The sequence below is a fragment of the Agelaius phoeniceus genome, chromosome 1 (genome assembly GCF_051311805.1).
Source record: "Agelaius phoeniceus isolate bAgePho1 chromosome 1, bAgePho1.hap1, whole genome shotgun sequence".
Classification (NCBI taxonomy): Eukaryota; Metazoa; Chordata; class Aves; order Passeriformes; family Icteridae; genus Agelaius; species Agelaius phoeniceus.
Window position 1 is genome coordinate 51,495,546 of NC_135265.1, and position 14,108 is coordinate 51,509,653.

General features: G+C 34.5%; 1 protein-coding gene across 1 annotated transcript in view; it reads right to left on the reverse strand.

Moving 5' to 3' along the window:
• Positions 1 to 14,108, reverse strand: part of CNTNAP2 (contactin associated protein 2) — a 1,030,166-nt gene that overhangs the window by 574,625 nt on the left and 441,433 nt on the right. The window contains exon 4 of the mRNA XM_054654380.2: positions 10,763 to 10,910. Coding sequence (XP_054510355.2) covers positions 10,763 to 10,910 — 148 coding nt within the window. The remainder of the gene's footprint in view (positions 1 to 10,762; positions 10,911 to 14,108) is intronic.

Genomic DNA, 14,108 nt, shown 5'->3' on the forward strand with positions numbered 1-14,108 from the left:
AAAAGTAATAAAGAACATGTCCCTACTAAAAGAATTAAATGCCAGTTACCTTGTCAATCTGGAAAAGTAAAGATAGAAACATTACTATGCAAGAAAGTTTCTAAAGTATTTGTAGGATCAGATCCTATCCCATAAGCCATTCATTATTTTTTTAATATTTATTATTTATTAATAAGATATTCATTATTTTTTAACAGTAATCCATATGAAACTTTAAAATGTTGGCTGGTAAAATCTGAGGAATATACAGAATTAGAATGAATAAAAAGCACTTTTTTTCTCTTTTATTTTTGATTGACTTACAATGTTTTCAAAGTTTCCCCAGCTTTCTTCATTATTTAAAGAAATATTCTTAAATTTTAGAATTGCTAGGTACTTATGTGAGGAGCTTGGTTTTCTTAGTTTCTAGATAGTACAGGAAAGGCAGCTGCTCATTTAAAAACAGGTCAGATTAAGTACCTGAAATAGGTGTACATGCATATGATATATGATACAGTTCATATAACATAACTTTATGTTCTTTTTAATGAATGTAGATCTCAGAATTCAAGTCACCATGAAAATGCAAAGACAACACCCAAATTTGAATGTGCATTTTCACTCTTTGCTTATGGTTGCCATTTTGGCTTGTACTTTGTAATTGTTGTTTGACTGAACCTTTGCCAAATGTTAAAACAGTATTTCAAATTGATGTGTGTAAACCTGTGAAAATATTTAAATTTTCCCTGAAGAATTTAACCAGTTTCACCATGAATTCTAAAGCATAGTCAAATTCTAAATGTGCCATGAATTCATAATCTTTAAAAGACAGCTAAATTTTTTCCCCCCACATTTCTGCATCCATTTTACTATTATTACATGCACTTGAAAAAAGACAGGGCACTATAAAGGCTTTAATCATCTCTGATGCACATTGGCATTTCTAAAAAATCACAACTATTGTTATTTAAAGGATTTTCCTTCACCTCAATCTGCACCAAGTACAAACAGATACTTAGTAAGTGAACTCTCTAACCCTTTTCTATTCAATGAGCAATTTAGGAAGCCATCGAAATATCCAGATGAAACCATACAAAAAAGTACTTCAACTTGAACTATATTCAAGAGAATAAATTTCCTTTGTTTTCCTTTTTTTAGCATTACAGTCAGAACAAAACCAGAAATGCTCCAACATCATGGAGCCTAAAATCTTCTAATAAAAAGGGCTACATCTGAATAGAGCTAACATTTTTCCATACAAATTGCGTGGAACACTTCCATTGTGAATTCATAACTTCTTGTGACAGCCTAAGAAATACTCAGACTAAAAGAAAAGCAGCAAAGAATCCAATCTCAGAAAGTTCATGAGACATTTGACGCCCTCATAACTGAATCCATTGAATCTAAGATATTGCTTAGCTAAGCCAAATATTTGTTTATTTTAGTATAATTCCCTGGTACAAGAAACACACCCAAAAGTGTGTTTGTTTGTTTTCTTATGGGATTTTAGCAACAGAGACTGGATGGATGGCAGCAGGACACTGTAGGTAGCTTTACCTCATTCTCCAGTTGCACCTGCAGGAGAGGCTGGACAGAAAGGCAAATGTTCCTTCTTTGGATGGGGATACCATCAGGAAAGTTGAAGGTAAGGCAAGGCTTAGCAAGACACTGTCTGAGTGGAAGTGCTGTTGGGAAATTTATGCTGCTCCAGGGAGGACTATGAATTTAAGAGAATGTCTAAATATTTGTGCACCAACAGAAGCAGTATGGGAATACAGGATAAACTGAAAGCTCTGGTCTCATCGCAGAGCTGCGAGGACACTGGTGACCCTGTCACCTGGATGGCCCTGCCACCTGCACTGCAGAGAGCTGTTCTCCAGGGTGGAGCCCTCAGACCTGGGTCATAGCTTCCCCTGCAGAGCTCTGGGCATAACAAAACATAAATGTTCAGTTGTGTTCTGTTATGCTCTATTCTATTCTGTTCCTTTCTGTCCTATTTCATTCTATTCCATTCCCTGTGCTCACCATGAGTTGAATAACAATGCTAGTATTTGTCTGAAATGCCAGCAGTCTCTGAAAGACATATAACACAAAGGTTACAACTGGAAACAGGATTTCATTTTATTTTTCTTACTCTGTTTCAGAGACAATGCTCACAAGCATTAACACAATGTGCATGTGCAGCCAGGAGCCGGATAATGCATTCTTCAGTTTAGCTTTAAAAAGCATTCCCTACAGTCTGGCAAGAGCAAGTCAACAGAGCTACAGTGTTTAAAATGCATTTGAATAATGTCTCCAATAGTGTACTTTAAGTTTTGGCCAACCCTGAATTGGTCAAGCAATTGAGCTGTCATAGGTCCCTTCCAGCTGTACTCTTTTGTTCTTTTGAAGGAAAATAGCAGCAGTGAGTGAAAGGTGAGGGGACCCTCATCGGCCGTTAGAGAAAGGCCATACAATGTCACCTTCATGAGATGGAAAAACCTGAACATTTTTCTTGTTTTAGAGGATTTAGGGAGAAGCTGATATGACAGTAACCTGACTCTCCAAAGATGAGGGCCCAGCTTTGAAACAGGACTGTCTAAAAACATAACTCTGTATAGAGATATATGACATATAAACACCAAGGCTTGTTTTAACCTTATAAAAGCATTACTATGAAGAGTTAAATTTGTTTTTTCCTGTCAGTAATACTGACAGGAAAAATACAGACTTTTTGATAGGTGCACTTTCTAATCAGAGAACACTAACCTTTGGAAGAGAGGAAATAAGAATTTACTCACAGTAAGACTCCACTTGCCATGCCTAAAATAAAAGATACAAAACACATCATCTTCACCCAGACTTCTGAGAAAAAGCAGAATAAATTGAACTGAGTCTGGAAGTAACTGCATCCTTAATATATTTTATTTCAGACATTCAAGAAAATAAATACCAATGAGGTTCTTCAGGCTTCAAATCAATGGCATAGAATCAAGACCTAGAGTTTGAAATCTGCTGAATTTTTTTGTTTCATGAGAAAAATAAAAGCCTACCTGATTTCTGTAGTGAATAAGTCACCATGGACAAAGGGATCAATCATCACTTACAGAAATGCAAGAAAATAATGCTGGGCATAGACATCATGAGCCTTCATTCAGGCAAAAAAAGATTAAAGGCAAGACTGTTGTGATTAGACTGAAGTTTTTGACTGTAGTTACCTAAATGCTACCATTCTTACTTTGTGAAAAAGCACACTCTAGTTCTGCTTCTGGTTTTGATGTTTTCAGATGCTTATTGAAGGATATGTTTTAAATCTCCATCTTCCTATTAACTGGTTACAGTCCACTGTAAGGAGGATCTCTCCTGTGGTGTGTGTGTGGGCAGTTGCTGGAAAACCGATTAGAAAATGTTAGTCTGCTATTTTTACACAACAGCCATATCTGACTTTAAAAAGCATTCATCAAACCCTGCAAGATTTTATCAAATTTGGCCATAAATTCTGTTTATATACTAGGGAAAAGTTTTCCTTCATTTCACAGCAAAAAAGAATTAAAATAACCTTTACAAACAAGCCTTACATTCTTCTAAAGGAAATGATGAATTATTTAAAAACAATTCAAGTGTAATTTAAAATTCTGTAGGATTATGACTTAAAAAGCTGGTGGGTCATGTATTCATACAAAATATACTTGTTTTTCTCTGACTGACTGTCATGGTTTAACCCCAGCCAGTAACAAAGCCCCACACAGCCACTCACTCACTCCCTCACCAGCAGGAATGGGGAAAATAGTGGCAGAGTAAAAGGTAGAAAACTCATGGGTTGAGATAAATATAGTTTAATAAGGAAAGCAAAAGCCACAGGCAGAGCAAAACAAAAAATTCAATCACCACTTCTCATGGGCAGGCAGGTGTTCAGCCATCTCCAGGAGAGCAGGGCCCCATCACATGGGATGGTTACTTGGGAAGACAAACACCATCACCTGAAACATCTCCCTCTTTTACTTTCTTCTCCCTACTTTACATACCCAACAAGGTGCCATACAGTTTGGAATGTCCCTTTGGTCAGTTTGGGTCACTTGACCTGGCTGTGTCTCCTCCCAGCCTCCCAGGCAGCACCAACTTTCTCATCAACGTGGCTGTACAAGAAACATAAAAGATCTGGGCTCTGTGCAGGCCCTGCTCAGCAACAACAAATACATCTCTGTATCATCAACCTTATGTTCAGCACAAATCCAAAACACAGCCCCACACCTGCCACTGTGAAGAAAATTAACTCTGCCACAGCTGAAACCAGCACACTGATTATATTTTCATTGCCAGCTAACAAATGAACCTGCAAAGAACATACACAGCTGTTGCACTTCTCAAAACTGTGGTGCTTGAGAATATCTGCCAGTAGCCTCATTACAATTACAAGTGGAAAATAATGGATTTTTCTTTTTTTTTTATTGGATGCAGAAAGCTGAGAGAAGAAAAAAACTCATATTGCATCAGATTAACAAAAAGATGAAGAAGAAAACAAAACTTTTTCTATTAAAAATTTCTTTTATGTCAAATATTTCTGAAATATTTGATTTAGAAAAAAAATGTTAAGCAATAAGGTATTTGGAAATATTTTTTTTTGTTTCAGCCTGAATCTTCTGATTGTAGAAGTTTATTTCTTAATGCACTAAATAAAAAAACACAACATTTTTTATTGTTTTAAAATTTAAGTGGTATCTATTACCAAAAGGGGCCTATGTTTGTCAATGATAACATCTGAAGGTAATAAATGGACTGAAGCCTGTTCTCACTTATTTTTCATGCCAAACTATATGAAAATGTGTACAGGAACAATCATAAGTGTTCTTTCCTGGAGAGGCCATGGAGAAGAAAAATCTGTACTGAGAATGCTTATAAAGACAGAGGTCATTTTTGGTCTTAAATTACAAAACTCTTCTGTTAAATGACTAACATGACCTGAGACTATCTGGAGGATAAAAGGTGTCCATTTTCATGACCTTCAGAAAAAAACACATCTCTTGTCTGACAAAAAGGTAGAAAAAAAATACACTAACAAGGAAGCAAACTTAACAACAGATCACAAATTCAAACAGGTCTTTAAAAGATAGCAAAGGAAAAGTTCACAGTTCTTTTCCCTCACTCTCCATAGTTTTGATATCAGTATTCATCCATGCACCTTTAATGTCAGAAGGAGAATATCAAGCTATGTTTGCCACTGATGAGCTGTGAAGATGAAGGCTAAAAATCAAACACATAAGCCTAAATACGTATAGATGTTCCCAGGCTAAAAATACTGAAATTTGAGAGAAAAGGGGAAAAACAGCTGGATGCTTAGCAGAACTCTTCACTCTCCAAACCACTGATACAAGGAAAGTTTTTGTAGCTCACAGCAGCCTCTGTGAGCTACAAAACTCAAGATTCTTTTAGTTTTTCCCCACATTACAATCCCTGTATGTTCAGAGAGCTCTCACTTACAGCAAGTTAGTAAACTTTCTAGAAATATTATACAATTCCACAAAATGAACACTTCAAAATTATTCTTCCTTTCTGACAGTTAATATTTTGTGAAGTTGGACAGAAAAGTGAACAGAAGTGGACAGAAAAGCCTGACCAGAAAACATAGTGGCACATTTATTGTAAGTAATAAAATACCATACGAAGAGCTAGGAAATTTTATGCAGATTCCTGGACTACACAAGTACCTTCACTACTTAGGCATATATTCACACAAATACCAAAAGTGTAAGAGCAGAAATATGTATGTTTACACTTATTAACACATTATAATTTATTTTATAATAATATACCACAGGGTATTTCAATAGGAGTCATGACACTTTAAGGGACCTTTTTTATGCCATATTCTGGTAAAACACAATGTCCAGGGTGTACCTTTGAATCTGGACATGTGAAAATTGATAAGATTCAACAAAAGGGAAATAAAGCAGCTTTCTCATCTACCTTAAACAGACATTTTGGTATTTGGATGCAACAGATTATTCTGGACAATATGTAAGTTTCTCTTTTAAGTGTGTATGGCAAGCATGGGGCACAGTGAGACATGGATAGTTAGTTGGTGCCTATAGCATGAAATTAAGCTAAGCAGATTTCGAATATGTAGATTTCCTAGCAGCTAAGTATAACTGAATGCTAAGTATAAGTTAGCATAAATAAGTATAAGTGTAGCAGAATGAACTGTCAAAGGAAATAGAGTTTTAACTCAGTCACCGCAGGCAAACCAGATTAACTACAGCAACCAAAAGATCTGTTCAGCCCACAGGTTTTACCACTTCAATACTTCCTAATCAGTTCTTGCAAATAATCATTTGGCTCACCCCCTGGGAGCACCTACAAATTTCGTTTTAGTTCTTGTAACATGTTTCCATGACCAAAATTTCATTCACTTTACTATGTGTAGAGTAAATGCTCACCATAAAAATATTCATTATTTCATGAATAACCACAGGACTGTGGTTACTATTTTTCCTTCTTTTCCCTCCCTCTCTAAAAAAAAAGAAACCAAACCAGTCATCAATCAGAAAACTGAAACAGTTACATTTGACCTAGCAGTACACGTAGTTGAGCTAATATCTGAAAAAGAACAGATTTGCAAATACAGGTCATATGACATTTGTTCAGTCGCACTGCTTCCTAAGTGTTAGCAAATAGAGTTGGTCAGTAAATGCAAAAAGCTTGGCTTGCAGCCATTTATGGAGCTTTATAATTGTTCCTGCCTTGCATATATTGAATATTTGCATGGCCTTCTGCCATCTCCAGGTGTTTGGTTTTTTTCAAGTATATCCTACAATTCAGAAGTGAGTCATCAGAAATTTAAAAATTTTTATCATCAAATGTGCAATTGCATTAAAAAGATACAAATGTACTGTTTAGATCCAGAAAATCAGCATAGCCATATAAAAACTCCTCTATGAATAAAGGTACCATGAGTGCTTTCCTCTCATAGGATTTCATGACCCAGAAGGTCTCTTACAGCTACCTTGAAAAGCATAGCCAAAGCCTATGCAATAATATTCTTATTGCCCATTTTTTGTAGGCATTCATCTGCCACAGCATGGAGATTAAGGGAACTATTCATATGGCAATGATCCTGCAGGAACTTATTATGTTCTTCATGAATCAGGAGTGAAAGTATTATATTGTAGTTTTCATGGCTTCCAGATGCCATGTCTTTGCTGCCTGTCTCAAAAATTCATAAAAGTGAACATGGTGGAAGATCCATGTCATGTGCCATTGCTCTCTGTCTCCAAAAGAGCATGAAAAAAATCTGGCCATCAGTTTTCATTTAACTGATTTCAGCGGGTATTTTGACTTTGGTTATATTGCTTTCTTCTTTGTGACTTGTTCTTATATATATGATGTTACTTCAAGTGTAAAGACCCTTTCCCCCTTTATGGTTTATGAAACTCATAATTTTAAAATAAAAACTAAAAGTTTCATTGACCAAAATGTGGTTTTTATGTTATATAATAGTCTATTGGCTGTGATTTTTCAAGATTATTTTGCTCATGAAATTTCTCCATTAGTTTAGCTATTAAGCAAGTTCTTTACCCAATTTTAATACTTTTTTTTTTTTTAATAATATATAGTCAGTTTTCCTCTATAGGAAAAAAAAAAAAAAACCCACAAATTTCATTCTGAACCTTTTTGTAGAGTAAGACTCTAATTCTTTTTTGGTGACTTCTGTGAACTTTTCTGATAGAAGACAACCCCACAGATGTCATCTACACAAAATACAGACATGAAATTTAAAGGACAGAACAGATTTTTAAACTTTAAGCAAACCAACACTACAAGACGAAGATTTGGTAATGCTATTAACTTATTCAGGGCACAGATGTGAAGTCTAATTGCTCTCTGGAAAACATACGTCTTTTTAAACTTGATTTGCTGGGCAAGGAAGGATATGGATCTCACCCCTGGTACAAAAAAGTTAAATGAGCATCTTATATACATGTACAAACAAAATAGGAACCAGAAATATGGCAATATTAGCGATCTGATATTTGAATAAGCAGTTCAATATGAGGAAGCATTTTTCTTTAAGGTCTGAGGCTAATGACCAGGTTGCAGCATTGTGCAAGGAAAGAGTTTTAACAGTCAGTGTGCATGGCTTTCCAATTAAACCTTGTGTGCAATGTGGGAAAATCTGAATTTTGCATATGAATAGATCTAAATAAAAAAAATACATTAATTTGTTAACTAAAAGAAAAATTAAAATTATGATGTATTGGACAGCCTTTGATTAAGGTAATAGTTCCAAAAGTTGGGGCAGATTGGAGTAGAAGCCAGTTTTTTAATCAGGCTTTTAAAATTGGTGATTATCTAAATGGTTAGTTCCTTAAGTGACAAGAAGGATTAATCTGCAAATAACACTGGTTAATGGCAGTGCTTATATTTATATGCAAATATATGCACTTCTAATCATAAGGTTAAAAACTTGGCCTCTGCCAAAGGACACATCTGCATGGAAAGGTGCAGCTTTTACACCTGGCTCCAAATAATTCATTTGAAGACAAGCTGAGAATTTGTAAACAGTACTCCCTCGTTACAGTATGCATACCAAAGGGCTGCTTTCCTCTCTCTTTACACATTTATTTTTTTAATTTTTCTTCTCAGCCGCTCTGCTGTTATCTACTGATACCATTTTGGGAGCAGCCCAATTCCTGCATGTAAAAACCACACTGCACTGTAGCAGAAATGTTGAAAGAAAAGTCCCTTTACACATAAAACCAGAATATATTATTTTAAATCTTACATTAAAAAAGTCTTGAGTGATTACTGAAATAATTTCTAATACAAACAGACCAGTAATACTCTACCAGTAAAATTATGAAATTATATTGGGCCACCTTAGTTCTTCTGTGAAGACACATTTTACCATTATTTTTATGGTTCCATACATTGTGTCCTTGGCAGGGGCTTTTTATTCTCCTCCAAAAGTGCAGCAAGCAAGCAAATTTCCATCAAACAACTAAAATAATTTTGTCAGCAAGCTGTGTTTTACTTTTTCTCACATTTACTTTAAGCCTCTAAAAATATCTTGTTGTGTACCTACAGCATTTTGTCTATTCATTTCATCAAAATGTATCATTTCTATGTGTAAATATTGCAGTAAATATCATGGGGTTTCTTGTTTGATTCTGCTACATTTTATTCAGTTAAAGAGAGTTATATTTGACAGTAAACTAGATGTTGGTTTCTTGCATCAAAGGCCTGAATTTACATTTGATGTACAAGCAATCAGGTATACTTAGAAGCAAGTATTTATTATGGTGGAAAATTAACCATGCTGTAGTGTTTGGTGTACTTAAAACAGCACGTAAAACATTTTAGCAGTATGATGGTAAACACTTGTTTATTAAGAGCCATGTACTGAATAATCAGAGTTGTACCTAAAACTTCAGAAGCTAAATCTCTTTGAGTTGTAGGTAACTTTAGTGAAATCTACAAGTCCTTAGGCAACAGATTTCATAGAAACATGGAACAGTTTGTGTTGGAAGGGACATTTATAGATCATCTAGTTCAATCCCTCTGCAATAATGAGAGACATCTTCAACTAGTTCAGGTTCCTCAGAGTCCCAATAAATCTGAGTTTAAATGTTTCCAGGGATGGAGCATCCACTGCTTCTGTGGGTAAATTTTTAGAGTTCTAGAACTCTCATTGTAAAAAATGTCTTTCTTACATCTAACCTAAATTGACCCTCTGTTAGTTTAAAAACGTTATGCTTTGTCTTATTGCAACAGGTCCTGCTCTTATATTTATAATCATGTGTACCCCCAGCACAGAAGCATCAATACTATAGCAAGTTTGATTTGATTTCTCAACTAAGTTCCAGCTCTTGGGAAATTCTCTGTGATTCAATATGCATTTTTAAAACATTCATTGCATGGAAATAAGAAAAATAATATCAAAACTCTATTCCTCATGGTTGTATTGGTGTTGAAGGAAAGTATGGATTCTGTTGACTATCTAATAAAAAAAAAAACAGTTGGAATCACAGCTGGTTTTGGTAGTCAGGATGGCAAAGGACTCCAATAGGCCTTACGTCACCCAAGGAAGTCAGTGATGAGTCTTCCACATTTTATTCTAAAGTCTCGTTATTGAAAGACAAATCTCAAATAACATCTTCCAGCTAAAATACCAACAAATCCAGGATACTGCCTAAAAAGTACATAGAAATAGGATATCATAAACTCAGTTTTGCCAACTTAAGCACTGGCTGGATTGAATTAAAGGAAGGGCATAATCTCCTAAAGCATTATCAGTTCTGCTTTTAGCTATGGAAGCCCTGGTACCATTGCTCAGCCAGATTTCAGGAGAAATTCTGAAGTCACATTCAAATAATCTACAAAATATCACAGAAAAACGTGTCAGATATTTAGACAGAATTGTAATTTACTGCTTTAATTTTATCTCTCTCACCAGGCAATAAATTATGCCCTGTTTCCATTTTATATTTCAAGACCCAACATGACATTTGTTTGAACGTGATCTCTTCTTTAAATGTCCCAATCAAGCTTATACAATAGCCAAAGCCTTCTAGAACAGAAATCATGAAGAGAGAAAGGAGCAACTTCAAAGCACTATTGCAAATTCCAATGTTGTATCTTTCAGAGAAGAACAAGCTATCAACCCAGAATTAAAGTTCTAACAAATATTTCATGAAGCCCTAGGTAACACAACTAGACTAAAGTCTTTGACATTCAGATTTAAGCCAAAATTCAAAGTGAGTTTTTATTTAGGGGAGGGAAAAAAAAGGATCATCATGGAAAAACTTACAGTAGGAGCAACCGTAGACTTCAATTCTTAACCCAATTTGGCCCTCTCCATTCCAGTCCAAAGGAACTATCCTCACATAGCGAGCAATAACTGGATGCTGTAAATCATGCCGGACCACACTGTCAGAGTTTGTATTTCCAGGAAATGCCTAAGGGATAAAAGAAAAAAAAAAATCAATTCTAGTGCCTTTATGGTTGGCACTCCAATAGGACTTATGTCACCCAAGAAGTCAGTGATGAGTCTTCCACATTTTATTCTAAAGTCTCGTTATTGAAAGATGTATATGTATATGTATTTCTGAAGAAATACATATAAAATCCTATAATACATGCTCAGACACTACTTATTCAAAAAATATATCTTAGAAGAATAAGTATTTTGTTCCATGCATAGTAGATCCAGGTGGTGATAGATGTAAGGAAGATGCACAGGATCCATTCTTTGGTGGACTCACAAAACTAAAACATGTTAACAGTTATATTCACCTTATTTTTTTTTGTGCTGCAGCTATTGATGTGCTAAACGATGACGATGGCACTCCTCACTTCATAAATAAGTTAGTAAGAGACATTAATTAGTGTCTTTGAAGTACTTATATATTTGGGTGGTATAAGGAAATGAACAGTCCTCTCTTCTGAGCTGAAGAGAAGACAAAGGAAAGCATACAGTGAACAATGACAAAAAAATGCTGCTGAGCAGCTACCTGTTTTCTTAATCTTGTTCTAGGAATCACAGAACTTCATGGAGGGAATAAAAGTTTTTATTCCATTAAATATGTATGTTTTACTGAGCATGCAAGATAATGTTCCATAGTTCAAGAATAAATTCCATTTGGAAACGTTTTTATTTTATGATGCTTGGTATAATCTTATCAAAACCCTACTAAATGTAGGTTTGCTGGTTGTTTTGGTCAAGGCTTATTTGTAATTTTTTTTTTCATTTCCTAGAAGTGTTATGGTCAAAGGAAGCTGAATATAGGAAGACATGATATTTTCTACACAATTTAATTAAGTTAAAGAAGATTCACAAAATCAAAAGTATTTTCTATAGCTCTCCAAAATTTTTACTCTGACTTGTGATTTACCAGTCTTTTGTCAGAAAGAGAGCTGATCCCAGCAGGTACATGACATTTCAAGTGTTCCTATTGCTATATGAATCAGTAACCTCTGCTGAATGCATAAACATGATCAACAGAGAATAAGGCAGTCCCAGATTAATAAAACACATTCCATTTAGTCTCCAGCAGAAGAGTATCTTTTAAACACAGCCTTCATTTAAATAAATGGGAAACAGTAATACACGCTTTGTGGATAATGCAAATACCAGGCCAAAATCCATTATTACAAGACTGAAAAATCAATTTACAGGACCTTGAAAATTATGCACAATTGCTGTAAAATCTCCTTTTCTGGCCAATATGATTTAAAAGTATAATTTAGACCCACAACTCTAATAGGAGATTTTTTTTTTTCTTTTTTAACAGGGAATGAATCTCTGGCTAAAAAGAAAAATAAAATTGAGAGTTTTACAATAAGAAACCTCCTTGCAAAACTATTTTTTTCAAAAAATAGTGTAAATACCTGTATAAATTAGACAAGTTTTTCAGATTATTAATCTCAATAAGTCACTTAAATATTATTGCCAGATATCATGCTTTTTCTTTAACCCAAACTGGGAAAAATATCAAAATGGCTCACTTATCTGTAAAATACTGTCTCATGAGCCCAACTCCAAAATTCTTTCTTCTATAAACCATTTCTCTTCTTGTATTGGATACTAACTTCTGTAAGCTGCTTCATATTTCAGCTCACATTGCAACAAAAAGACTGGGATAGTTATTAACCGCTTTTCTCAAAGGTAGTGTTCCACAGGACAGCAACAGAATAAGAACAAAAAAAGATAAGAAAATAAGTCCCCAAATCCTTTCTAAACAGTGTTTTTGAATGTATATTAAATGGAGCTTTCAAACATATTCACCAAGACTTTTGTCACTTCTTAAGAAGAAACTCTGTTTAGCTCCAAATAATTTTCAAACTTTAACAGGGCAGGTTTATAGGACAGATAACATATTTTAACAGGCCAACTAATACAGTTTAAAGTTAACAAATTAAATAAATAATAAATAATTCAACAAAGTTTAGAGCAAAAATTATATGGTTTTTAAATTTCACTTTGGCTTTACCAGTATGCTTCAGCCACCCCACTGTACATAGGGACACTGGAGAGACATTCAGCATAATTATCTTTGCACAACTGAAGAACCTGGCGAAAAGTGAAGGTAAGAGTTTGGCAAACTTGGAAGCAAAGCTATGTAAAGTTAAGATTCAGACTCAATTTTTTCTCCTGTACTCAAAGAACAACTACATTCTAATCAATAATTAAAAATGGTAGAGCTAAATTATAAATTCACATAAGTATTGTTATGAAATAGCACACAGCTTAAAAGTAGTGTGTAAGTAGATCTGGCCAAGATGTTTTCAGCTTTCTTTAATAGGACAGTTTGCAACCATTTTATAGTACTCAATTCTATAGACAAAGAAAGAACATTACAAAATCTCCTTTTGAGAAATTGCTTTTTACAATAAAGGGTTAAAAAGAAATTCTCAGCATTAAAGAATTTATCTCTGAAATAAGGAGGCACAGAAATGCCTGAAAAGTGAGCAAAAGTGGACACTTTCATGCTTTAACCAAGGAGTAAAATGATGGAAGGATGGTGGTTAGATCCTCAACCAGATAAACAAAAATATATTTGAAATCTCTCGGCTCTGTGAAGCAGAAAAAAAATCCATGTATTTCACTGAAAACCATCATCACATATATACAAGAGAATCTAACTTAGTTAAGGGGAAAATGAATTCTTCACTTCACTTAATTCAGGTGAAGAATTCTCCATCCAAATTAATGATCTATTCAGAGATGAGTACTAAAATTGCTTCAGTGTAGGCTCTTTCTAGGATGATATAAAAATAGGGCAATGCATGGAACAGGAGGATGACATTTCTTTTCTTAAATGAGGAACTACTAAATTTTTTTCATACATTTCTTTAATTACTAGTAATTTTTTTCACCACTTTGATTTTCTACTCACTGTTATACCTTGATAGTTATTTTTTGCCTTTTTATCAAAGTAAGAAATAATTTATGTCTCTGAATTTCTGGGGAAAAAAAATCTATGCTTCTAGCTTTATTTTGACACTGCAATAATGAAAACAGTACAGAGTCTGTGTTCCCTGGGACTATAGCTCTATAAAGAGCAGAAATAAGAAATAGAAGTACCATTATAAAACATGGAAACATCCACAGGCAGGCAGAATATGTCATCAGGAAATATAACTGGGGTCTTTTT